The following is a 27,039-nucleotide window of genomic DNA, read 5'->3' on the forward strand; positions in this document are numbered from 1 at the left end:
ATAAGTAACATTGGAACAGGGTGAGAGGTTCATACATGATACACTTTGGTATTCACTTTATTTGACTCTGCCTCTGCTGACAAGTACAGGAAGAAATGAGAGAGACGAAGACACATTAAGTATTGTTTTGAAACGACAGAAGAAACAACTCTTGGAGAGAACCAACTAGACATCTCCGTTTCTCTGACTTGGTGCAGAAAGGTCCACGTGGTCGTATGAGTCTAACGGTGCCGCCACAAAACGACACTTTCAATTCCAGCTCTTCGCTTCAACATCCCAACTGTTAGCCGTCTAAGGCCCAATCCCAAATCAAGCCCTACTCACTAGCGTGTAGGGTTTAAGAGTCCATTTGGAATTGGGCCCGTCTGTACTGGTGACTGTCACCCCCCCAAAGTGTGCACTCATTCACTACCCCTCATGGATTTAAAAGGAAAGGACTGGTGGAAGAGAGATGCTAGTAAATCCATGGGGGATACATGAGAGCACAGTTCAGGGAGAAGGGTATGGGATCAGAAGGTTGACCCCGGATCAGAAGGTGACCCCGGATGTTATTTATTCCTGCTTCTAAAGGGCTAGTATTGTAGCCCAGTAGATGCCTCCTTCTACAACCTACAGCAAGGCAGCATTTTTCTCTCACCTGGTTCTACAAGGCTACAGTAGAGGTGAGGTGCAGGCTTTTATTCCAGCCCAGCACTAACGAGACTGAGTCAGCCAATCAAGGCCCCAGTGATCAGTCGAATCAGGTGTCCTAGTGCTGGGTTGGAACAAAATCCTGCACCCCTACTGTAGCCCTCCAGAACCTGGAGGAAAAAAATGCTGCCTTGCTGTAGGTTGTTGAGGGAGGAATCTACTGTTGTGGTATCCCCCCTGAACACAAGGCTCTGTGTGTGTGTCGAGGTATCCCCCCTGAACACAAGGCTCTGTGTGTGTGTGTGTGTGTGTGTGAGGTATCCCTCCTGAAAATAAGGCTCTGTGTGTGTGTGTGTGTCAGGTCAATGACCCGTGTACTATATAAGCATCATGTCCAAGCATCTGTACATGACCTCTAAAATATTTTGGTCCTTTGTACACACAATGCATCGTTCACAATCCAAGTGTGAGTGTGTTTGTCTCTCTATCAGAGATAGGGAAGCTGTGTGTTCCTTGAGGAAGGGAAGCTGTGTGTTCCTTGAGGAAGGGAAAGGGGTCCCTGCTGGGGGGGCTGGAGAGGTGAGGGGTGCACACTGGTCCCTGCTCAGGCCTGCAGGTACTCAGGTTGCACCCTGGCCACCTTGCGGAACTCTTTGGCGTGTGTCCGTGGGCACTGCATCTCACACCAGCTGATAGGCACCATCTGGGCTCCTGAGAGGAGGGAAACAGAAATATACTACTGATAGGCACCATCTGGGCTCATGAGAGGAGGGAAACAGAAATATACTACTGATAGACACCATCTGGGCTCATGAGAGGAGGGAAACAGAAATATACTACTGATAGGCACCATCTGGGCTCCTGAGAGGAGGGAAACAGAAATATACTACTGATAGGCACCATCTGGGCTCCTGGGAGGAGGGAAACAGAAATATACTACTGATAGGCACCATCTGGGCTCCTGAGAGGAGGGAAACAGAAATATACTACTGATAGACACCATCTGGGCTCCTGAGTGGAAGGAAACAAATATACTACTGATAGACACCATCTGGGCTCCTGAGAGGAAGGAAACAGAAATATACTACTTGACAAGTGTCAGTTGGTTTCAGTTAACCAAGGCTTGTGTTAAAGAGGGTAACCTAGGGTTAAGGACAGCCCCGGGCTAAGAACAGCAGTGTTGTTGTCATGTGACCAGTCTCACCTGCTTCACTGTGTGCTACCACCACCCCCAGCTCATTCTCTGCTGTGGTCAACAGGTAGTTGGACTGGACGTCTCCCAGGGAGATCTGGGGGTCAGGAGGTTAAAGGGCAACACTTGGAAAGGCACAGAATCAGTCATCTTGATCACATAATGAGTAGTTATTTGGGATGCAAGGTGATTCATAGATCAGTGGTTTTGTGCGTTCTGTCTGGCTGATCTCGAACATTCACAATTTAACATTTAAGAAATATGGTGAAAGCTACACTGCACTAAGGGAATAGAACCAGCCCAATATCAGTCACTGGTTGACTGTCCCTGTGTTACTACCTAGTTACTGAACTGGAAAGAATGTCAAATGGAAGGATACGACTTTAGCCAGGACGATGTCTCCAGGACGGAAGCTTTTATATGTCTCCACCTGCAAGAGGTCAAAGGTTATAGTGGTTCCTAGTCTATTACAATTAAAAAATGAGCTAAGACGGTATGATGTCATGACAAACATTAACATTTAACATTTAAGTCATTTAGCAGACGCTCTTATCCAGAGCGACTTACAAATTGGTGCGTTCACCTTAAGACATCCAGTGGAACAGCCACTTTACAATAGTGCATCTAAATCTTTTAAGGGGGGAGAAGGATTACTTTATCAGTTCCTGGAACAGAAAGGAAATCTTTTAAAGGGGGGGTGGGTTTCAGGTGACAAAGGTGGTGATTGACTCCGCTGTCCTGGCGTCTGAGGGAGTTTGTTCCACCATTGGGGGCCAGAGTCAGCGAACAGTTTTGACTGGGCTGCGCAACTGTACTTCGTCAGTGGTAGGGAGGCAGCAGGCCAGAGGTGGATGAACGCAGTGCCCTTGTTTGGGTGGTAGGGCCTGACAGAGCCTGGAGGTACTGAGGTGCCGTTCCCCTCACAGCTCCGACAAGCACCATGGTCTTGTAGCGGATGACGTTCAACTGACAAACAGTGGACAGACGGAGGAGCGGGGTGACGTAAGAACTTGGGAAGGTTGAACACCAGACAGGCTGCATGCGTTCTGGATGAGTTGTAGGGGTTTAATGGCACAGGCAGGAGCCCAAACAGTAACAGGCGGTATGACTTCATGATAAACAGTAACAGACGGTATGACGTCATGATAAACAGTAACAGACGGTATGACGTCATGACAAACAGTAACAGACGGTATGACGTCATGACAAACAGTAACAGACGGTATGACGTCATGACAAACAGTAACAGACGGTATGACGTCATGACAAACAGTAACAGACGGTATGACGTCATGACAAACAGTAACAGACGGTATGACGTCATGACAAACAGTAACAGACGGTATGACGTCATGACAAACAGTAACAGACGGTATGACGTCATGATTAACAGTAACAGACGGTATGACGTCATGACAAACAGTAACAGACGGTATGACGTCATGACAAACAGTAACAGACGGTATGACGTCATGACAAACAGTAACAGACGGTATGACGTCATGACAAACAGTAACAGACGGTATGACGTCATGACAAACAGTGACAGACGGTATGACGTCATGACAAACAGTAACAGACGGTATGACGTCATGACAAACAGTAACAGACGGTATGACGTCATGATTAACAGTAACAGACGGTATGACGTCATGATTAACAGTAACAGACGGTATGACGTCATGATTAACAGTAACAGACGGTATGACGTCATGACAAACAGTAACAGACGGTATGACGTCATGATTAACAGTAACAGACGGTATGACTTCATGACATGATTAACAGTAACAGAAGGTATATGATACCAAACATGATAACAGACGGTCAAACAGTGGGGGAACTTTAGATTGATTCAAAAGTAACCCTGTCTTTATCTGACGTACATCTTCTTTCAGTAATATTAGTGTAGTAAACGTAGATTCGATTTGATCAGAACAGAAGGTATGGCATCATGTTCCCTATAGTAATCCCAAATGTCATACGTTTTCATGATTAATCCCAACATGTCATACTGACTTCTATTAATCCCAAACAGACTGTATTTCTCATAATCCCAAATGTCATACTGTATTCTATATAATCCCAAATGAAGGGTTTTCTATATGATACCAAACATGATATTTGGTGGTCAAACAGTGGGGGAACTTTAAATTGATTCAAAAACATACCCTGTCTTTTTCCCAAATGGAACCCTATTCCCTTCTTTCCCAAATGTGCATATATTAGTGTAGTAAACATGGATTAGTTTTGAAGGTCCCAAATGGCATCATATGCCCTATATAGTCCCAAATGGTATCCTATGTAGTGTACTACTTGTAACCAGAGCCCATAGGTTGCCATCTGGACCCCAGACAAAAGTAGTGCACTGAATAGGGACTAGAGTGGCATTTGGGACACTCCATGAGAATAACAGTAATAAGACAATCCCTGTTACCTGATGGTTCCTCTAAAACGGTCCTTCAGTGGTGTGGAACCAACGTAGAGGATGTGAACCTTGGCAAACCTGGGGTTGATACTGGTCACCTGGACAGGAAGGGAGACCGATCAGGGCGGTTATCAATGAGGTTAAACACACACACACCTATTGTAGAGAGCTTGGATCAGTGACAAGAGCACCTCATCTATCAATCCTCAAAAGTATTCTGTCCGGTTTAATCCAGGTGATGTGCACAGCTTTTTAGCACTACGTGGGTCTACAACAACTACCAGGGTGTACAAGAAGTTGACACGCGCACGTCAAGAGCTCTCCCAACCTCACCTTACAGGTCACTATGGCTCCTACATCTGGTAGTAGCTGAGCCTCGGTTTCTCTCACCACCGAGATGACTGGTAGCTGCAGGCAGACACACACACACACACACACACACACACACACACACACACACGACTGAAGTGTCAATGTAAAGACAAGGAAGGATTAAGGTGTGAACATGTTACATTTCGTTCCCACAACACTGCATAATTCCTCAGGGGTTCCAAGTGAACAAACCTGGAGTGGTTTCTCTACTTCCAGGAATGTTACACAATAAATAACCATTGACATGAGTCCCACACCCACACCCAGCCCCAACTGCTTTCCCCCATGCCAATAAACCAGCCACTCCCCTCTAATCCCCTCCTCCTCCTCCTTTCACCTCCTCTCATCGTCCCTCCCCGTCACACTTCTGATCACACCTCATAAATCACATTTCATTCAAAGCAGACGCTCTTATCCAGAGCAATTTCCAGTTAGTTTTTTCCAACTAAGGTAGGTGATCCCGTGCAGCTCAGTTGGTAGAGCATGGTGCTTGGAACGCCTGGGTTGTAGGTTTGATTCCCACGAGGGACCAATATCAAAACGGATGCACTCAAGTCGCTCTGGAGAAGTGTGCTAAATTAGTCAAATTATTAAAAAATGTAAGACAACCACATATCACAGTCACAAGAAGTAAAACCCCTCAATAAAGCAGCTATAATCAGCACTAGTCAGAAAAGACAAGTGTTGTTAGTGCTTAGAAGACCAGCGCAACAGGGGTGTGTTCATTAGTGGCAGACTGTAGCAAAATGTTTAGTGTTTACTCTAGGAAACAAACGGAATGGGGAGGAAACTACCTGAATTTGTCCAATAGAAACTTGTTTTTTTATGCAAACGGTTTTTAAGTAAATATTTAGCAAGAGACCAAATGTTTTGTGTTCTGTGACTAATGAATACACCCTGGTACTCTGCTGTCCCAGTCTCACCTCCTCTCCTTCGTTCTTCCTGAGTACGTAGCCTGCTAGCGAGGAGTAGATGTAGCCGTGTCGTAGGTACACCCCAGTACCGGGCATACAGTCTTCTGTGCTGCATAGCCTATCACCTGCACACACACCACACATGGAGAGAGAGATGTTTCAACTGTTCTGCCTTATTATTATTCGACCATGCTGGTCATTTATGAACATTTGAACATCTTGGCCATGTTCTGTTATAATCTCCACCCGGCACAGCCAGAAGAGGACTGGCCACCCCACATAGCCTGGTTCCTCTCTAGGTTTCTTCCTAGGTTTTGGCCTTTCTAGGGAGTTCTTCCTAGCCACCGTGCTTCTACACCTGCATTGCTTGCAGTTTGGGGTTTTAGGCTGGGTTTCTGTACAGCACTTTGAGATATCAGCTGATGTACGAAGGGCTATATAAAATAAATTTGATTTGAGATGTATACACACAGGGAGAGAAACATTTGTACTTTTCGCAGATATCCAGACTTACAGTCGCTGCTTTCAACTAAGGTAGGTAAGACAACCACTATCATTACAAGTAAAGACAGACAGACAGACAGACAGACATGTTTTGTGTAAACAGAGTCCTGATGATCTATCACATTTCCAATAGTAGAATATAATAATAGTCTGACAAAAAACATCAGAATCGCTAAATCACTCAACAGTTTCTCGTCCCAGTTCCTGACAAACATATGCGTAAATCAAAGGACAATCAAAATAAATCACTGCCCTTATAGTTGACATTTCACTGACATTTAGTCGACATGAGAAGTCCCCGGGGTTAATTATACACGTAGTCGATCAAAACAAGAGATGGAACGCTCGGAATTAGTGGGCTCCTCGTTCGCTCCTCCCGGAGGCGGTGGGCAGGGCACTTAAAAAATGTGATGTCTTCTAGGTACTTTTCAAGCCCAACATCGGTAGCTAGACCCCACAAGCTCGTAATTTAGCAAACGATGTCATGCCTTGTACCAATTGACTATGCATTGCGTTTGTATTTCACATAATGTGGAATAAATACACTAGGTTAGGTCACGTTAGTTCGCTAATTAGCTAGAAAACAGTCAAATAGACTGAGTTAGTTAGCTACCTAGCTAGGCTAGAGCGTAAACGAGCATGTGGTGGCACGGCAAGCATTTCCCGTGCTAGAAAGCTATAAATAGCAATATAACCTTCAAAAACATATTGCCTAACGTATTTGTCTAATGGTCTCAAATGTGAAAAGAATGCCATTATCAACTAATTTAAAAGTTTGTAATGTCAGACTCACCTGGAACACACAGCTTCATGGGCGACATGTTTCAAGAAGAGCAGAACGCAAGCCGATTGGATGTGACCTGGAGCTCAAGTCTTTGACGGAAAGGTTGGTCCGCCATCTTTGTTGTGGTTTTCCGGATGAAGTCAGTGTCCTGGTTCTGAGTGCATAAAGTCTAAAGCGACCTTCTCTCCGTTCCTTCACCTACACTCATTAGAACTCTCATTTAAGATGAGTGCAGACAGGAAATAAAGAACAAGAGATGTATCCAGTATCATCAATGGAAATGTTTTTGTTTTAGAGCAAATGAGAAAATAGTGCAGCCAGACATGTCAGACAGAAACGAACAGGCAAGAGGAGAGAACAGCTGCAGGGCTCACGTTTGTTGTAATTGTTCCAGAGCTGGACTTCTGCAGGAGCTGAGTACCAGCACCTACATTTTTCTACTGCCTGAGCTCCTGATCCTCTTATAGAATATTAGCACAAAAGTATTGTGGAGCTCCTGCAACTAAATATAAACAGTACCAGCACCCAACATGAGTACTGGCACCTATATCAGTCCAAGTCCAGCACTAAATTGCAGCATACATGTAATCAGCTCAACTCTGCCAAGTCAAGAAATATGCAGCTTGTGAAACAGACACAGCTCATAAATAATAAGATGAATCTTTATTTATTCCACACAGAACACGAAGCACAGGTCAACAACATGGAATTAGAATGAGTGGAAGGGGAATAGAACCTCTCCTGAATGAGGACGCCCATTCTACCCATTCTAATTCTATGGTCAGCAGTACAGTACAGGACAAGTCCGCCTGCCCCTTTTAACAATAACCACCAGAACCATGATAACATACTGTTGCCGTAGAGATACAACAATAACAATGAGATTCAATGTTTCCTTTTTCAAACGTGCCCGTCAATGTTTACATACATGTTCACTCAGTGCAAAACTACATGGCAGTAGAAAGCACACTTTCTATAATTTTCCACATTTAGATAAATACTATATATGATGGTCCTGATTCTGTGTTTTTGGATACTGTAAATACCCTATTAGCTGGTCCCTATCTGTGTGTTTTTGGATACTGTAAATACCCTATCAGCTGGTCCCTATCCTATGTGTTTTTGGTCAACTCAAACAATCTTGATCAACTCATTATGATGATCCGTACAATCCAGTATTACTGATTCCTATTGGCTGTGTAATACTGACATCTCAATGTGCAGGAAAGCAAAGACCTATCAAATCCACCTATAGTGTGATGTGTGTGTGTGTATTTGAAGTGTGTGTGTGTTATATACACATATCTGTCTATGTGTAAACAAGATAATGTAATGTCACGCTGTGTGAGTGATTATTATCAATATAACGTGTCCTAGCCGCACCGACGCCTCCTGACCACGTGGGGGCGCTGTGTCTATTTCTTGGCCTTGCCCTGGGCAGCCACAGCCTCCATGGCCTTCTTCACTGTCTCCTCGTCTCCCAGGAACTGCATGGGCCCTACAGGCTTCAGGTTCTTGTCCAGTTCATACAGGATGGGGATCCCTGTAGGCAGGTTGAGCTCCATGATGGCCTCCTCTGACATACCTGGAAGTCAACAACATTAACAACAACAATCAGTAACATATACAACTAAACACTGGGAAGGTTCAGCTCCATGATGGCCTCCTCTGACATACCTTGAGGTACATAACAAGAACAAGTCAACAATAACAATCAGAAAAACAACAATATCAGTAACATACCATTACTCTGGCATGACCACTGGAACATGAGTAAGCGTTGATGTAGGGAGGTTCTTTCTCCCCCTTCCTCTATTCATCCCCACCCCACTGCCCCTAGTGACCTACCCTCCAGGTGCTTGACAATGCCTCTGAGACTGTTGCCGTGGGCGGCGATGAGAACCCTCTTCCCGTCCTTGATTTGGGGCACGATTTCATTGTTCCAGAAGGGCAGCGCCCGGGCAATAGTGTCCTTCAGGCTCTCACAGGACGGCAGCTGATCCCCCGTCAGGTCGCCATAGCGACGGTCCTGCAGGAAAGAGAATGTTAGTGCTGCAAAGTCAAACCCTGTTAGCCCAAGTCTGTATGGCTGACACCATGATGTCTAATCACAGAATATGAGTTCAGTGATGTTGTAGATGTGTGTATGCCTCTATGTGCATTCTTCTGTGTGCATGCTTCTGTGTGTGTACCTCTGTGTGCGTACGTGCGTGCCTGTCTGTATCCATATCCCCTGTGTGTATGTGTGTCCGCATCCCTCTCACCTGGCTTATGTTGTTGTAGAAGTTGTGCTCCTCCTCCATGGGAGGAGGCGGGGTGTCATAGCTCCTCCTCCAGATCTTAACCTGGGCCTCGCCGTGCTTCTCCGCTGTCTCTGCCTTGTTGAGCCCCGTCAGGCCTCCGTAGTGGCGCTCGTTGAGGCGCCAGGTGCGGTGGACAGGAAGCCACATCTGGTCGATCCCGTCCAGGACCAACCACAGAGTCCGGATGGCTCTCTTCAGGACTGAGGTGTAGCACACATCAAACTCATAGCCAGCATCTGAGGAGGAGAGAGAGAGTAGGGCTTAGAGAGAGAGTGTGTGTGTGTGTGTGTGGGGGTGGGGTTCTTTACTTGTGGGTACATCTTAAGTCTCAAGTGGTTTCCTCGTCTCCTTTCCTTCATCTGCACAGAGGTGAAATAATTACAGGTTACAGTAAATAGCTGGTAGGCATCCACCACCACCATATTACTTATGCAGGTGAAGGAAAGGAGACAAGGAGAGGAGTCCACTTCAGACTATTGAGATGCCCCCAAAATAAGAAATAAGGGTGTGAGTTGCTTTAGGCTATCCAGACTAGGCTATAAGCCAAACACAACCTCAATTTGACCAGCTACACTACAGAGAGAACAGACATGCTTTCAGGTTGTAGGGGCTGATATCAGTTCACATTATGCCACCGGACAAGTCCTTCAAGTGATGGTTTAGATAATGCCGCAGTGACACAACTACCTGTTTCCTCAAGCCGCGCCTTGCGTAACGTGCATAGCCTGCCCTACTATCTGTCAGCAAAACTCTCCATGGCCCTCCATGCCCCGTCTTAAACCTACGAGAGAACGAAGGAGATACTGTGTAACATTATAGACCGGGTCACCTTTTAGCGCCTGTCCTCCTCTCTTCGCCTCCTGTTCCCCGGTTTCACTGAGGTCCGCGTCGAACCATCCGCAGAAGCGGTTCTCCTGGTTCCAGCAGCTCTCTCCATGACGGATCAGAACCAACTTGTACGCAGCCATCTCGAATCCGTGACGTTTGAATCGACCTCCGCTGTATTTTCGGGAATTTAAGAGCAAAAATCTTGTTGTCAAATGCGGAGAAAATCCCCGCAGTAGTGTCGTGGCTGATATGAAATGAGAATTCGGTTCGAGAGGTTACCTAGGTTGGCTGTTCTGTTGTGAACTTGAAAGCTCCTTCTGAATAATGACGATAGACTTCCTGCCGCGCTAGACCAATCAGAAACCCTCTCGTGTGCGGTGCGGAGGAAGCGAACGCGCAGTGGAGCACGTCAGCCAGTGATCAGTGGATCGAAAGCACAGTAGCCTAGGCGACCATCGTATCACAGTTATTGTATTGCTTGTTTTTATAGGTATTATAGGCTACTAATATGCTGCCATATCTTCCTCTCTCTGTCCCTTGCATGAAAAAGGAAGTTTATTATGTCACAATATAAGGCCATGATAATGACACATTCTTTTTGTATTGAAACAACTTTATTGATAACTCATTTCAAAAGAGATCTGCAACAACCACCTGATACCAATCTATCCAATCTGACAGCAGACTGTAAGGGTGGCAGTCACCATTGTGTAAAGAGAACCGTAGAAACTTGGTATGCAAGCAAATGTCCAATCAGTGAGTCTTGTAGAGCGGCAGTCTCCTGTGGAGTCGTGACTTGGTCTTCCGTCTGAATCGTCCCAGCTGCTCTCTGTACTCCCTGTGGAGCATGGGAACATAGCCACGCGGCTCACACAGCTCCTAGACAGGCAGATAAATAGACAGGCAGACAGACAGAATAGGCTGAATAGAAGATTATTTGGAAATTAATACCCCCCCTAAATGTCTAAATCATGGGGGTGGGGGTCATGGCTGAGACCTTCAGGGTTGTGTCAACAACACTCTGTGTTGTAACTAGAAACAATGCTCTTGTTTATTCAGAGAGTCAAGGGAAAATGAGAAATGCTTAAAAGACAGTTTGTGATTCACTGCTCTGAGACATCGAATATGAAGAAGATACTGTTTCACTTCCTAGTGATTTTAGTACAATACCTCTAGCAACCTTGTCAATAGGTGAAGCTGTTGGACTGACAGGGATCCAGGCTCAAATGTCAGTCGTAACTATCCCTCCCCCCTAAAATTTGCTACACTATTATAAGTAGGAAGTATACATTGATTATGAAGAAACTGTCCTATTACATCTCAGTTTAAGACCTGCTTCATAATGTAGCGACTGGACAACCCTCTTGGCGTAACGCTGGTTAAGTTGTTGTAGTGACAGCGATCGGAGCTACCCCTGAATTCGCTACAATGATGTACTTAGGAACCGTACCGGGTAGCAGGAGTAGAAGTGTCTGTAGCCCCCCTCCAGCAGGTACAGCTCAGGGTAGAAGAGCAGAGGGTAGAGGGAGGCATGGAGCGCTCTGTCCAGCTCTCTCAGGTAATGACATCTACAGGGGAAAGGTGAGAACAGCCAGTATCAGGATCCAGAAGTTGTGTATGTTTGTGGGATGAGGGGGTGCATGCAGCGTGTGGGTGGGAATGTGTGTGTGTTTCTCTGTTTGTGTGTGTGTGTTTGTGTGCAGACGAGTGTGTGTGTTGTTCTCTTACAGACGTGGGCCCCTCTCTGACGAGAACTCGCAGTGGAACACAATCAGTTTCCGTGGCGATGACCCCTCCATGGGTGACCCCTGTTCTGGTGGCGTGGTACCACTTCCGGGTGAATGTGACTGTGAGCTGGACCTCTGTAACACTCCACCCATGGAAGTACCACTGATGCCTGGATCTGGAGCCTGTCCAGGGGGGCTGGTGGGAGCTCTGCCCCAGGAGGAGAGCTGGTAGAGGGCAGGGATCTGGAGTAAAGCCTCCTGGATCTGAGCCTCGGTGTGGAGGTTGTCTGCCCCCTATGGGACACATCAACAACATAAATATATACATCTATATATAGTACCAGTCAAAGGTTTGGACACACCTACTCATTCAAGGGTTTTTCTTTATTTAAAAAATATTTTCTACATTGCAGAATAATAGTGAAGACATCAAAACTATGAAATAACACATATACATATCATGTAGTAACCAAAAAAGTATTAAACAAATAAAAATATATATTAGATTCTTCAAAGTAGCCACCCTTTGCCTTGATGACAGCTTTGCACACTCTTGGCATTCTCTCAACCAGCTTCACCTGGAATGCTTTTCCAACAGTCTTGAAGGAGTTCCCACAGCACTCCATTACTCTCCTTTTTGGTCAAATAGCCCGTACACAGCTGGAGATGTGTTGGGTCATTGTACTGTTGAAAAACAAATGATAATCCCACTAAGCGCAAACCAGATGGGATGGCGTATCACTGCAGAATGCTGTGGTAGCCATACTGGGTAAGTAAGTGTGCCTTGAATTCTAAATAAATCACAGAGAGTGTCACCAGCAAAGCACCCCCACACCATCACACCTCCTCCTCCATGCTTAACGGTGGGAACAACATGCGGAGATCATCCGTTCACCTACTCTGCGTCTCACAAAGACACGGCGGTTGGAACCAAAAATCTCTACTTTGGACTCATCAGATCAAAGGACAGATTTCCACCGGTCTAATGTCCATTGCTCGTGTTTCTTGGGCCAAGCATGTCTCTTCTTATTTTTTGTGTCATTTATTTGGGCTGCAATTTCTGAGGGTGTTAACTCTAATGAATTTATCCTATGCAGTAGAGGTAACCCTGGGTCTTCCTTTCCTGTGGCGGTCCTCATGAGAGCTAGTTTCATCATAGTGCTTCATGGTTTTTGCGACTGCACGTGAAGAAACTTTCAAAGGTCTTGAAATGTGTTAAAGTAATGATGGACTGTAATTTCTCTTTGCTTATTTGAGCTGTTTTTGCCATAATATGGACTTGGTCTTTTACCAAATAGGGCTATCTTCTGTATACCTTGTCACAACACAACACAACTGATTGGCTCAAATGCATTAAGAAGGAAAGAAATTCCACAAATTAACTTTGAACAAGGCACACTTGTTAATTGAAATGAAATACATTCCAGGTGACTACCTCATGAAGCTGGTTGAGAGAATGCCAATAGTGTGCAAAGCTGTCATCAAGGCAAAGGGTGGCTAATTTGAAGAATCTCAAATATAACATATATTTGGATTTGATTTGTTTGATTTGTTGAACACTTTTTTGGTTACTACATGATTCCATATGTGTTATTTCATAGTTTTGATGTCTTCACTATTATTCTACAATGTAGAAAATAGTCAAAATAAAGAAAAACCCTTGAATGTGTAGGTGTGTCCAAACGTTTGACTGGTACTGTATATATATATATATATATATATATATAATAATAAACCAAAACCTTGACCATAATATTAATGAAATGTATTTTATTATACATAATAAGTTAACGACTGACTGGTCTGATAACTTATAACCTACTGTATGGGCCTGCTCATCTGAGTCCTCTACATATATATATATATATATATATATATATATGTGTGTGTGTAGAGGACTCAGATGAGCAGGCCCATACAATAGGTTATAAGTTATCAGACCAGTCAGTCGTTAACTTATTATGTATAATAAAATACATTTCATCAATATCATGGTCAAAGTTTTGGTTTATTTCTCTATTTGGTTTACTCAAAAAACATCACCCTGATGTGTCCACCGTGGTACTCATAAGGGTAGCGACAGTCTATGATGAGGAAGTCTCCCACTGTACCGCTGTACTGTCCTCTTAGCAGAGACGCCACCTGCAGGCCATCAGGAGAAATGCACCTCCAGTTTACCACAGCAACGGTAACAACCTGGCAACAGTACGAGCAGGAGACAACCCTCTAGATACCATCGCTAACAGGATGTTGAAGTCCAATAAGCAGTGTTGTAGTACACATATGTATCTGATGTGGATATCCTTTATGATTATGATGAAGAGGATGAAGGAGAATATAGAGAGAACATAGAGAGTGGGAGTGGAGGAACAAGGAAAGGAAGGAAGGAAGGAAGGAAGGAAGGAAGGAAGGAAGGAAGGAGAGATGGAGGAAAGAAGAGGACTTACTGTTTGGGCTGAGACGCATTGAAGATCCTGGTGTTCCACTCTCTCTACTGGTAACAGTAGTGGCTGTGGACACACACACACACACACACACATTAAACATATTGTTCTAGCGCAGCACTAACACACCAGATTCAGCCAATCAAGGGCGTGTCCTAGCCTACTATCACCCAGCTGGGGGGAAAAAAATCATTTTTTACAACGTTGTGAAAATGTTGATGTGAGGTTGCACACCTTGCTGTAATCTCCTGTCAGGGTGTGGTCCTCCATGGTAGAACCCAGGAGGCTACTGGGAGGGAAATGCCGCCTCCTGGCCCTGACCCGCCGTACAGAGAGCAATGCCTGATGAGATACATTGTTTTTAACCAGACTTCATGAAACTAATATGACACAAATGGGCCCCAGGTTTATAGGGGGATCCTATGTTTATCATTCTCTACCCTCCTCCCCGACGTGTGCACTTGTATGTAGGGGTGCAAACTTCAGGAAGCAGGGTAGAACATTGGAACACTGCAAATGGATCTCACCTCAACATCTGGCAGCTCCACGTCACCCTGACGGATACGCAAGGCTCCGCCTCCTGGCGGGGAACTCTGACCTTGACATCTGAGGCCCCTGACCCCTGGGTCTGACCTCTGAACTGCAGCGCTGCAGAACCGGGTCGACAGCTTCACACGCAGACGCTTCTGGACAACCAGAACCAGAACATCACATGATGATGTTCCTGAATATAGATAGTTTTTCCAGTCAGGTCACATGATGATGTTCCTGAATATAGTTAGAGCCCAGAGTTGTTCCAGTCAGGTCACTCTGTTCCAATTCCAGGACCTTATTGATTATTATTATCTCAGTTTCTTTGTAAATACTCACCATTTTAGGAGCAGAACATGCAGGGGAGAGAAACCTATAAAGTAAATGGTACAATGATTGAAAATGTCATTCAGACAGCAGACAGGAGGCTGCTGAGGGAAGGACGGCTCCTATTAATGTCTGGAATGGAGTCAATGGAATGATATCAAACACATGGAAGCTATGTGTTTGATGTGTTCCATACCATTCCATTCATTCCGTTCCAGCTATTACTATGAGCCGTCCTGTCCAAATTAAGGGGTCATCAGACTCATGTTATTTGTAGGCACCTAATAATCACTTTGCAATTTTTGCTTATAGAATCCATGTGTCCTCACCTCTCTCCCCTTCTCCTGTTCCCGGAGTCTGTTAGGACATTACCTACATAGAGAGAATATTGTGGGAAAAAAATCTGACTTAAAATCTTTGAGAATAATTTATTTATCAAAAGGAAAGCTACACATGTAAATGATTCACAAACTGAAAAGTCATGCTCAACATAAGATATACAGAGATTTAACTGGATTTAAATCTCAATGGTTTTGTCCCAAATTGCACCCTATATAGTGCACTACCTTTGACAGGGACCTACATAGGGCTCTAGTCAGAAGTAGTGCACTATGTCGGGAACAGAGTCCCATTTGGGATTGAACCAATAGTTCTGCCTCTGATGCATTCTAACTCTACCCAGCGTCATCAAGCCATGAGGAACCGCTAATCATTCATTAGGATATTTCCCCGTCTGTCATCCAGAGCTTGCCCAGACCTGTCGGCGTCTCGTCTCCCTGAGGGGCAAGCCCTCTGCCACAAGTCGAACCCGGCGTGGGCCCAGGCGGACTGGGAGTCACTAGCTCCGGCGTCAGTCGCAGCTTTCTGCGCGGGGTGTCGCTGTGGAGTATGAAATTGAAGTTAGTTTTTTATTAACTAACAAAGATCAAAAGATTTTCAACTATATAACAACTGGATTTGATAGTCTCCAGTCGCTCTGTTACGCACAACGTCCCAAAGTGCCCACATTGTATTACTTATATTATTCCACATCTCCTAGCCTACACATAGCTTTCTTTAGCTTTTAAGTAACCGTGATAACTGTGTGTGTACTCACGCGCCGTCGTGGCATCGAAGGCTCTTTAGGCTGAAGGAGAGTTCGGATACAGGTGAGGGTCCGGTGCCCGGTGAAGGTGACAAGCTCCAAACGGTCTCGTTGTGTGACGGACCCGGTAGTGCGTCTCCCGGAGAGATTTCATTCCCAAGTACATTGAATGTCTCCATTCCTCGTCGCCTATTCTATCATAAAACAAGAGCAACGAATTATGCTTATTTAGAAGTAATCAAGATGTGCCTCAATTCTGTTAAACGTCATGCGTAAAACTACAATCATGCGTCAAATTAGAACTAGCGAACATACGTAAGTCTACACAATATGCATACTATCAAGATACACTATTTGCGAAAAGCTTTTCCAAAAGTGTTCCCACGTCTCACCTGTGTGATGATGATTATGTTATGGCTCTCCATCCTACCATCACAGCAGAGATGTTTCATTCAGCCCCTTCCCCGTGGCAACCGTGGTTGCTACAACAAGCCAGCTAGACCGGGCATGCATGGGGCACGTCACCGCCACCCTCACCAACCAAGCGGCCCTGTTTATATCTCCTTTCTCCCAAAGTGTTTACTTGTTCACTTCCCTTCACTGATTTGAAAGGAAATTACTAATAAATATACTGTTGGTTATGTTTAGCCTATACCCATACAGTCCTTTAATGAATACTTATAGCAACTCTCCCTCTATCCCATCCTCCACTTATCCAGTGCTTTTAGATTTGTGGGAAGTAGTGAACGAGTGCAGACTTCAGTAGAAAGGAGATGGGACGCACACATAGCCGAGTCACCAACCCAAAACACTGACCCGCTAGGCGGCCACCCACGGTGGTTCGTTCCCGTGGTAACCTTTCCGCGGGATGATGCGGCATTTGTTGTTATTATGAGGAGCTCCTTCACCTCATGGGGCATATTAAGTTACACAATAAAAAAACAATACAAAATTACACAATTGCCTTCAGGCTAAGTACGAAAAATACATGTTGAGACTTCCAAAAGGTGGCCTATGTCCTTCACTGAATAGTAGGCTAAAGTTGGTGATATAAAGGTGTTTGGATGTATGAAGATATAATGCGATTTTAGGCATTTCATGTCATCATCATTTCTGACACAAGGCCTATCTGAGACTAACTAGACACTGTTTAATTATCTATCAACTTCCTGGTTAAATAAGAAATTACATTCTAATTCTTCTCCCTCTGGAAATGAATTCATTTGGTCATCATTTACCACTAGTCCATTGATCTGCAGCCATTCTACAAAATCTATAGCCTAGGGCCCTATACTATGGCTATGCTATATGCTGCTTGCACACAATGTAAACATCTCACCTCTACAGAATGACTACCTGTAGTTGGCTTATTATAGGGCTATGCGCATTTTGCATTAAGTGAACCTTATAGCAGTCTTCTTCCATGACTGATAGTAGGCTATTGATAGAAGGCTATGTTATTAATACAATACTTATTTTCAGTGCTTTCAAAAGCCATCATCTGACTTGCCTAGTTAAATAAAGGTTAAATTAAATTAAATTCAAAGTCGAGGTCGCTACTCCTAGTGGTGTTCCGGGGGAACTGCAGTGTGGTCGTCAAAATGTATTAAAAAACACGTCCCAGGGATGTGTCCTTTGGGGACCTCTAACAGAATGTGACTGGCAGAACGGGTGTTGTATGTGGAGGATGAGGGCGGCAGTAGATATCTCAGATAGGGGGAGTGAGGCCTAAGAGGGTTTTATAAATAAGCATCAACCAGTGGGTCTTGCGACTGGTATACAGATACGGCCAGTTTACAGAAGAGTACAGTGATGTGTCATATAAGGAGCATTAGTGGAAAATCTGATGGACATCGGTCCCCAATGAAAACGTTTGAATACCACTGATTTATAAAGAGTTTTGATTCGTTGTCTTGTATTTAAATTGTGTGGCACTTTTTTGTCACGTGCTTCAAGGGGGCGTTATGATTCCAGCCAATAGTTACGTGCACAAAGAACCTTGACGGCCGGATGATAGCTCTGATTGGCCAAACACTCCAACAATCACCAACTGGGCCCGCCTCTTCCCGGAAGCTGACTGTCAGCTGATTTGTTTTTATTGACAACGGTGACGTTACATTATCGGTAAATATCCTGAACACAAAAGCTCGTCCCTTCGTCTTTCCCCCTTTTCTCTCTACCTATCTTTCCTCCGCGTACCCCGGTATGGACGAAACTAGTCCGTTGGTTTCCCCGCTACGGGACTCCAACGACTTCGGCTTCTGCCCCACCGAGCCCACCAGTCCCCGGGGCGGATTTGGAGGCACGCCGGGCTCGGTGGTTCGCATCCCGGCCGGGAGTCCGGAGCGCAGCCGGGAGAGACAGCCGTTGTTGGACCGGGACCGAGGAGGTTCACCGCGGGATCCGCATAGAAACGACTTCTCGGAGGATCCCGAGTTTCGAGAGATCATCCGCAAGGCGGAACGCGCCATCGACGAAGGGATCTATCCGGAGAGAATCTACCAGGGATCCAGCGGCAGCTACTTTGTCAAAGATTCACAAGGGGTAAGAAAGAGTGAAAAGCATTGAAAGGAGATCACAATCGATCGATTTAGCTAGGTCACCTGAACAGCTATGGATTGCATGTCGTCATATTTAGCTAGCATATATCAAAGATAAGTACGACACTTTGTTTTATTGTTTATGAATGACAACAAGGAGATTGACAAGTCCATTAGTTATCATCCTTGAGTAATGATGTCTTGTGCGTCTTTTTATTGTCCAGAAGGCTTCACTGTTGCAGGTAAATTCCTCCCATCTCACTTTGTACTCTAAAAGTGGACAAGGCCTCTGGTTTGTTTCCTTCAGTATGACCTGTAAATATATCCTCCCACCGGAGAAACCGCCTGGGGAAACCGGTGTCTAACCTCAACCTCCATTGTCCTGTTTGCTCTCTCCAATGTGGCCCCGTTCTGGTGTTGTTTATTGACTGTACTTCCATACAGTAGAGTTGACCCAGTTACAGTCTAGCCAATCTCTTATCTGGAACAGCTGTGTCACTGTGGCAACACCAGCTGAGGAGCCTAGTGCCCTCTACTCACTCTCATGTGTTGGCCTCGACTCGCGGATAGACTTTGTGTGTGTTGGTGTAACGCAGGGACAAATGACTCACAAATGGCACCGTATTCCCTATATAGTGCACTACTTTTGACCAGAGCCCGAACACACACGTACACTCCCACACAGCTTCACGCAACACAGTCTATCCGTCTGCATCGGCAATCAGTCATTGTGACGCTGAACTCATGGGGTTGTAATCACCCACACACTCTTGGTAATAATGATGAATTGTCACGAGGTTTGTTGGGATGGAAAATAGTGCTCTTTCTATTTGATTGAGCTCCAGTCTAGAGAATTCTAACCAAAATCTAATCTTTGGATAGAAACATGAGGGAGAAGCAAACTATGGTGACTTGGTGCACAGACATAGACCTGGTACTAGTATCAACTTAACCAACATTTATCATCATCTGAAACTCCACGATGCGGTCACATTTGTTGGTTAAAAATGGAAGTGTCTCTGTGGACTTTGGAAGTCCTGACGTGTGGGGGAATCCACCAGATTTCACTTCCTGTATGTGTAATTCCAAACAAGCACATTGTCTACCGGAATTGAGCCAGGTTTGTCTATAGTATTGTACCGACCCTGTGTGTATGAGCGCAGATATCTGCTCTTCCATGAAACATGCTCCTGTGCCAGTCGAGTATTTAACAGAACAGTGTTGGTACAGTATGAAGCATGGCAGTAGTGAACAGAACAGTGTTGGTACAGTATGAAGCATTATAGGCAGTGAACAGAACAGTGTTACAGTATAAAGCATGGTAGTAGTTAACAGAACAGTGTTGGTACAGTATGAAGCATGGTAGTAGTTAACAGAACAGTGTTACAGTATGAAGCATGGTAGTAGTTAACAGAACAGTGTTGGTACAGTATAAAGCATGGTAGTAGTTAACAGAACAGTGTTGGTACAGTATGAAGCATGGTAGTAGTTAACAGAGCAGTGTTGGTACAGTATGAAGCATGGTAGTAGTTAACAGAACAGTGTTACAGTATGAAGCATGGTAGTAGTTAACAGAACAGTGTTGGTACAGTATGAAGCATGGTAGTAATTAACAGAACAGTGGTACAGTATAAAGCATGGTAGTAGTTAACAGAACAGTGTTACAGTATGAAGCATGGTAGTAGTTAACAGAACAGTGTTACAGTATGAAGCACTGTAGTAGTTAACAGAACAGTGTTACAGTATAAAACATGGTAGTAGTTAACAGAACAGTGTTGGTACAGTATGAAGCATGGTCGTAGTTAACAGAACAGTGTTACAGTATGAAGCATGGTAGTAGTTAACAGAACTGTGTTAGTACAGTATGAAGCATGGTAGTAGTTAACAGAACAGTGTTGGTACAGTATGAAGCATGGTAGTAGTTACAGTATGAAGCATGGTAGTAGTTGACAGAACAGTGTTACAGTATAAAGCATGGTAGTAGTTAACAGAGCAGTGTTGGTACAGTATGAAGCATGGTAGTAGTTAACAGAACAGTGTTGGTACAGTATAAGCATGAAGTTACAGTATGGAGCATTGGTAGTTAACAGAACAGTGTTACAGTATAAAGCATGGTAGTAGTTAACAGAGCAGTGTTGGTATAGTATGAAGCATGGTAGTAGTTAACAGAACAGTGTTACAGTATAAAGCATGGTAGTAGTTAACAGAACAGTGTTACAGTATAAAGAAGAACAATGTTGGTATATGAAGCATGGTAGTAGTTAACAGAACAGTGTTGGTACAGTATGAAGCATGGTAGTAGTTGTTACAGTATAAAGCATGAAGTTAACAGAACAGTGTTGGTACAGTATAAAGCATGGTAGTAGTTAACAGAACAGTGTTACAGTATGTGGTAGTAGTTAACAGAACAGTGTTGGTACAGTATAAGCATGGTAGTAGTTAACAGAACAGTATTGGTACAGTATGAAGCATGGTAGTAGTTAACAGAACAGTGTTGGTACAGTATGAAGCATGGTAGTAGTTAACAGAACAGTGTACAGTACATGTAGTAGTTAACAGAACAGTGTTACAGTATAAAACATGGTAGTAGTTAACAGAACAGTGTTGGTACAGTATGAAGCATGGTAGTAGTTAACAGAACAGTGTTGGTACAGTATGAAGCATGGTAGTAGTATGAACAGTGTTGGTATGGTAGTAGTTAACAGAACAGTGTTACAGTATAAAGCATGGTAGTAGTTAACAGAACAGTGTTGGTACAGTATGAAGCATGGTAGTAGTTAATGAAGCAGAACAGTGTTGGTACAGTATGAAGCATGGTAGTAGTTAACAGAATGGTAGTAATTAACAGAACAGTGTTACAGTATGAAGCATGGTAGTAGTTAACAGAACAGTGTTACAGTATAAAACATGGTAGTAGTTAACAGAACAGTGTTGGTACAGTATGAAGCATGGTAGTAGTTAACATGGTAGTAGTTAACAGAACAGTACAGTATGAAGCATGGTAGTAGTAGAACAGTGTTGGTACAGTATAAAGCATGGTAGTAGTGTTACAGTATGAAGCATGGTAGTAGTTAACAGAACAGTGTTGGTACAGTATGAAGCATGGTAGTAGTTAACAGAACAGTGTTATGAAGCATGGTAGTAGTTAACAGAACAGTGTTACAGTATGAAACATAGTAGTTAAGCATGGTAGTAGTTAACAGAGCAGTGTTGGTACAGTATGAAGCATGGTAGTAGTTAACAGAACAGTGTTGGTACAGTATGATGGTAGTAGTTAACATGGTAGTAGTAGTAGTTAACAGAACAGTGTTGGTACAGTATGAAGCATGGTAGTAGTGGTAAGTATAAAGCATGGTAGTAGTTAACAGAACAGTGTTACAGTATGAAGCATGGTACAGAACAGTGTTACAGTATGAAGCATGGTAGTAGTTAACAGAACAGTGTTACAGTATAAAACATGGTAGTAGTTAACAGAACAGTGTTGGTACAGTAGAAGCATGGTAGTAGTTAACAGAACAGTGTTACAGTATGAAGCATGGTTAGTAGTTAACATGGTAGTAGTTAACAGAACAGTGTTGGTACAGTATGAAGCATGGTAGTAGTTACAGTATGAAGCATGGTAGTAGTTAACAGAACAGTGTTACAGTATAAAGCGTGGTAGTAGTTAACAGAGCAGTATAAAGCATGGTAGTAGTTAACAGAACAGTGTTGGTACAGTGTGGTAGTAGTTAACAGAACAGTGTTACAGTATAAAGCATGGTAGTAGTTAACAGAGCAGTGTTGGTACAGTATAAAGCATGGTAGTAGTTAACAGAACAGTGTTGGTACAGTATGAAGCATGGTAGTAGTTAACAGAACAGTGTTACAGTATAAAGCATGGTAGTAGTTAACAGAGCAGTGTTGGTACAGTATGAAGCATGGTAGTAGTTAACAGAACAGTGTTACAGTATAAAGCATGGTAGTAGTTAACAGAACAGTGTTACAGTATGAAGCATGGTAGTAGTTAACAGAACAGTGTTGGTACAGTATAAAGCATGGTAGTAGTTAACAGAACAGTGTTGGTACAGTATGAAGCATGGTAGTAGTTAACAGAACAGTGTTGGTACAGTATGAAGCATGGTAGTAGTTACAGTATGCATGGTAGTAGTTAACAGAACAGTGTTACAGTATAAAGCATGGTCAGAGCAGTGTTGGTACAGTATGAAGAATGGTAGTAGTTAACAGAACAGTGTTGGTACAGTATGAAGCATGGTAGTAGTTACTGAACAGTGTTACAGTATAAAGCATGGTAGTAGTTAACAGAGCAGTGTTGGTACAGTATGAAGCATGGTATTAGTTACAGTATGAAGCATGGTAGTAGTTAACAGAGCAGTGTTGGTACAGTATGAAGCATGGTAGTAGTTAACAGAACAGTGTTACAGTATGAAAGCATGGTAGTAGTTAACAGAGCAGTGTTGGTACAGTATGAAGCATGGTGTAGTTAACAGAACAGTGTTACAGTATGAAGCATGGTAGTAGTTAACAGAACAGTGTTGGTACAGTATGAAGCATGGTAGTAGTTAACAGAACAGTGTTACAGTATGAAGCATGGTAGTAATTAACAGAACAGTGTTGGTACAGTATGAAGCATGGTAGTAGTTAACAGAACAGTGTTACAGTATGAAGCATGGTAGTAGTTAACAGAACAGTGTTACAGTATAAAGCATGGTAGTAGTTAACAGACCAGTGTTGGTACAGTATGAAGCATGGTAGTAGTGAACAGAACAGTGTTACAGTATGAAGCATGGTAGTAGTTAACATGCAGCACCTGTGGAGAAATGTCTGCCTGTCTCCTCTGCATATTGTAACTTCACTCATTCCATCTTTTACCAATGTTAGATTTGCTCACAGCACAGGTGAGTTTGCAATTAGAAAATGCCTACCTAAATCTCTCTCTGTCTCTCTCTGTAGAAGATCATCGGTGTGTTCAAGCCTAAGAACGAGGAGCCTTATGGTCAGCTGAACCCAAAGTGGACCAAGTGGCTCCAGAAGCTGTGTTGTCCCTGCTGTTTTGGACGGGACTGTCTAGTCCTGAACCAGGGTTATCTGTCTGAGGCTGGGGCCAGTCTGGTGGACCAGAAACTAGAGCTTAACATAGTACCCAGGACCAAGGTAGGGAGGGGTTAGACACACACACACACACTGAACCAGGGTAGTCTGTCTGAAGCCTGTGCGATCAGAAACTTAATACAGTCCCCGGTGCCAAGGTAGTGGTTAGACACACACACTTAGGCACACAGGTACTGGGAGGTCCTGCGTCAGGGTTCTTTCTTGATTTCCTTCACTCTCTCACTCACACACACACTCTCTCTCTCTCTACATCTTCTTCACCCTCTCCTTCTCTCCACCCTCTTGCCCCCCACCCCATCTCTCCACTAGGTGGTGTACCTGGCCAGTGAGACGTTTAACTATAACGCTATAGACCGGGTCAAGTCCAGGGGTAAGAGGCTGGCTCTGGAGAAGGTACCCAAAGTGGGACAACACTTCCACAGGATCGGCCTGCCTCCCAAGGTACGTCTGCTGCTTCCTGGTTGTGTTCCAAAGGGTACCCTATTCCCTTTATAGTACACTACTTAGTTCACATACTATTCTTGAACTACAGGCCGCCCAGAGGGAAATGCAGGATGAAGGGTTTTTAAAGTGAATCCTTAATTGAAGTAAAGAGATTTAGCAGATTAAAGTTTTAAAGTTGAGACTTTACTCTAAAACTTCTCTATTAGGATCTGTGATTTCCTCTAGATTTGATTACTCTCTCTCTCTCTCTTACTCTCTCTCTTACACTCTTCCACCCTCTCTCTCTCTCTCTCTCCCACCCTCTCTCTCTCCTCTCTCTCCCACCCTCTCTCTCTCCTCTCTCTCTCCCACCCTCTCTCTCCTCTCTCTCCCACCCTCTCTCTCTCTCTCCCACCCTCTCTCTCTCCCACCCTCTCTCTCTCTCCCACCCTCTCTCGCTCCTCTCTCTCCCACCCTCTCTCTCTGTCTCGCTCTCTCCCTCCTGTCCTCCAGTTGGGTTCGTTCCAGATCTTCGTTGAGGGCTTTAAGGATGCAGACTTCTGGCTGCGGAGGTTTGAGGCAGACCCCTTGCCAGAGAACACCAACAGACAGATGCAACTACAGTTTGAGAGGCTGGTGGTCCTCGATTACATCATCAGGAACACAGGTACGTAACCAAGGCAATGACGGTGAAGAAAGACAAGCAGGCCGGCTGACACCTGTGTGAATATGTGACATGTCAATCCCTTTAAGAAATAGTGATGTGGAAGGTGTATTAAACTCTAACACCTCTCTGTCTCCACAGATCGGGGAAACGATAACTGGCTTCTAAAATATGACTGTCCCATGGACCAGGGAAACAGGGTAACCACACACCCACACACCAGAACAGGCACTGAAACCTTGTGTGTGTGTGTCTGTTCCTTTTTCGGTGTCTGTTCTGGGGGGGGGGACTCTTATGCACTTATGTCTGACTCAGAGTGCTCTCTTTCCACCTCTCTGTCTACCCCCCTGTCTATCACCCCTGCTCTCCCCTCCACTCTCTCTGTCCAGGACACAGACTGGGTAGTAGTGAAGGATCCTATCATCCAACTAGCTGCTATAGACAACGGACTGGCCTTCCCTCTCAAACACCCCGACTCCTGGAGAGCCTGTAAGCACCGCCTTCTGCCTCCTCAACCAATCACTGAACAGCTTGTAGAGATGCTCTGACCAATCACAGAGCAGTTTGTAGAGATGCACTTTCCCACTGACCAATCACAGAGCCCCCTATAGAAATGCACCTTCTTTGTGACCAATCATTGCATTTCTCACTAAAGTTTGTTAATTTTTTGACCAATCGTAGACCCGTTCTACTGGGCGTGGCTGTCCCAAGCCAAGGTACCATTCTCCCAGGAGATAAGAGAGCTGGTTCTTCCCAAACTGGCTGATCCCAACTTTATCAAAGATCTGGAGGAAGACCTGTACGAACTGTTTAAGGTGAGGAGGAGGGAGGGAGACAACTTCAAACAGAATTGATTATCCAATCTTTGATGGTGTTTCTATTTGAGTATTTTTGACCCTTGACCTGTGTGTTGCAGAAAGACCCAGGCTTCGACAGAGGGCAGTTCCACAGGCAGATAGCTGTTATGAGAGGACAGGTATGTTTTAAATACGCCATGCCTCTTTTTAAATAACATATCCTGGAAAACTTCATTTAAACACAGTCTCTCAAAACGCTGCCTGTCCATTTTTAATAGCCTGGGAATCGGCACACATTTCAGCAAATAAAAGCCGGGTCTAGATGAATTGTTTACAAGTGAAAGTCGGTGAGTAACGTCATTGGATGAGACAGCAGTGTGGTTTGACGTGGTCGGCTCAACTACAGCCGATACGAGAGACTGAAGGAGTGAGAGAATGGGGCTGAAACATGAACTCTGGGGTTACTAGGCAGTCTAGTCTCTGCAAGTCTAACCTGCCATGGATGTGTTACTCTAATGTTTATACTGCTCACAATAAACCGCGTGGTAGTCTTCTCAACCTTTTTATTGGGTAAAAGCTGTGCGCATTAAGGAAATAGAAGCCTGGCTCTAATAAGCGCTGGTCGTGTTCAGTGATTGAAGCAAATAAATGTTGGGCTATTAATTGAAGTTAACTTGGAAATAACTATGTAGAAATAACTTCTCATTCTTTGTAGATCAGTCAGTCACAATTGACCCACAATGCATCACAGATGTCATGCCCTTATGGAGAGTATCCAACCTGTCGGTCTCTCTCTCACCCCCTCTCTGGTGGCCTAGATCCTGAACCTCAGCCAGGCTCTGAAGAACAGTAAGACCCCCTCCAGCTGGTCCAGATGCCTCCAGTTATAGTAGAAACAGCCAGAGCACCACAGAGGGCCAACAGTGAGTCTTACACACAGAGCTTCCAGAGCAGGAGACCCTTCTTCACCCGGTGGTAGAGAGGAGGAGGAGTGAGCAAGTGTGTACGTCAAATGTATGTGTGTAAAGGGCAAACGAGCGAGGAGTCTCTCCGCCCCGCCCTACCCCCGCCCCGCCCTCTCCTACCCCCGCCCTCCCTCCCCCGCCCTCTCCTACCCCCAACGGATACAGACGGTATTGAGAATGACTGAGGAAGACGAGAGGACTGAGGACAAAAGGAAGAGAACGCATATCCCTCCGTCTGTTTGTCTCTGTGCCTTGTGTGGATGTCAAAGAAGAAGATGATGATATATCTTCCTATAAGGAATGGAGTCTATATGATGGGCTTAGTAAACTCCCTTTCTATGGAGGTGTCCCAAAAGGAGCCCTACTCCCTAGTGCACTACTTTTGACCAGGGCCCATAGGGTTCCATTTGGGAAACAGACACTTAACTCAGCCACTGCAGTTTTAAAGCCTCTCTCTCTCTCTCCCCCGGTTT

The 27,039-nt window shown here is 44.5% G+C and overlaps 3 protein-coding genes and 1 pseudogene across 6 annotated transcripts; 1 reads left to right on the forward strand and 3 right to left on the reverse strand.

Moving 5' to 3' along the window:
- Nucleotides 1–21: 21 nt before the first annotated feature.
- On the reverse strand, nucleotides 22–6,954 carry LOC135560117 (exosome complex component CSL4-like; annotated as a pseudogene).
- Nucleotides 6,955–7,468: 514 nt separating this feature from the next.
- LOC115123912 (phosphoglycerate mutase 1) lies at nucleotides 7,469–10,326 on the reverse strand. Of its 3 annotated transcripts, XM_065001218.1 has the most exons (5): nucleotides 10,235–10,326; nucleotides 9,957–10,126; nucleotides 9,089–9,363; nucleotides 8,673–8,853; nucleotides 7,469–8,409 (listed from the first exon to the last, which is right to left on the reverse strand). In XM_065001218.1, the coding sequence occupies exons 2-5, from the start codon at nucleotides 10,093–10,095 to the stop codon at nucleotides 8,240–8,242; spliced, it is 765 nt and encodes a 254-aa protein (XP_064857290.1). In that variant the 5' UTR covers nucleotides 10,096–10,126; nucleotides 10,235–10,326; the 3' UTR covers nucleotides 7,469–8,239. The 3 variants fall into 3 exon arrangements, with proteins under 3 accessions (XP_064857290.1, XP_064857289.1, XP_064857291.1); XM_065001217.1 differs by having other exon boundaries at nucleotides 9,957–10,287; XM_065001219.1 differs by lacking the exon at nucleotides 7,469–8,409 and adding an exon at nucleotides 8,416–8,501 and having other exon boundaries at nucleotides 9,957–10,293.
- Nucleotides 10,327–10,530: 204 nt separating this feature from the next.
- On the reverse strand, nucleotides 10,531–18,081 carry cdc25d (cell division cycle 25 homolog d). 2 transcript variants are annotated; one of them, XM_065001215.1, is made up of 12 exons: nucleotides 16,461–18,081; nucleotides 16,081–16,257; nucleotides 15,742–15,863; nucleotides 15,314–15,356; nucleotides 14,997–15,030; nucleotides 14,654–14,812; nucleotides 14,361–14,468; nucleotides 14,130–14,192; nucleotides 13,726–13,824; nucleotides 11,684–11,976; nucleotides 11,406–11,523; nucleotides 10,531–10,834 (listed from the first exon to the last, which is right to left on the reverse strand). In XM_065001215.1, the coding sequence occupies exons 2-12, from the start codon at nucleotides 16,245–16,247 to the stop codon at nucleotides 10,709–10,711; spliced, it is 1,332 nt and encodes a 443-aa protein (XP_064857287.1). In that variant the 5' UTR covers nucleotides 16,248–16,257; nucleotides 16,461–18,081; the 3' UTR covers nucleotides 10,531–10,708. The 2 variants fall into 2 exon arrangements, with proteins under 2 accessions (XP_064857287.1, XP_064857286.1); XM_065001214.1 differs by having other exon boundaries at nucleotides 16,081–16,262.
- An 88-nt stretch (nucleotides 18,082–18,169) lies between these two features.
- pi4k2a (phosphatidylinositol 4-kinase type 2 alpha) lies at nucleotides 18,170–26,578 on the forward strand. Its single transcript, XM_065001216.1, has 9 exons — nucleotides 18,170–18,612; nucleotides 23,559–23,759; nucleotides 24,027–24,158; nucleotides 24,654–24,807; nucleotides 24,946–25,004; nucleotides 25,194–25,293; nucleotides 25,486–25,619; nucleotides 25,721–25,780; nucleotides 26,420–26,578. The coding sequence occupies exons 1-9, from the start codon at nucleotides 18,274–18,276 to the stop codon at nucleotides 26,489–26,491; spliced, it is 1,251 nt and encodes a 416-aa protein (XP_064857288.1). The 5' UTR covers nucleotides 18,170–18,273; the 3' UTR covers nucleotides 26,492–26,578.
- Nucleotides 26,579–27,039: the final 461 nt, after the last annotated feature.

This window comes from Oncorhynchus nerka, linkage group LG15, assembly GCF_034236695.1.
Source record: "Oncorhynchus nerka isolate Pitt River linkage group LG15, Oner_Uvic_2.0, whole genome shotgun sequence".
NCBI classification, from domain to species: Eukaryota; Metazoa; Chordata; class Actinopteri; order Salmoniformes; family Salmonidae; genus Oncorhynchus; species Oncorhynchus nerka.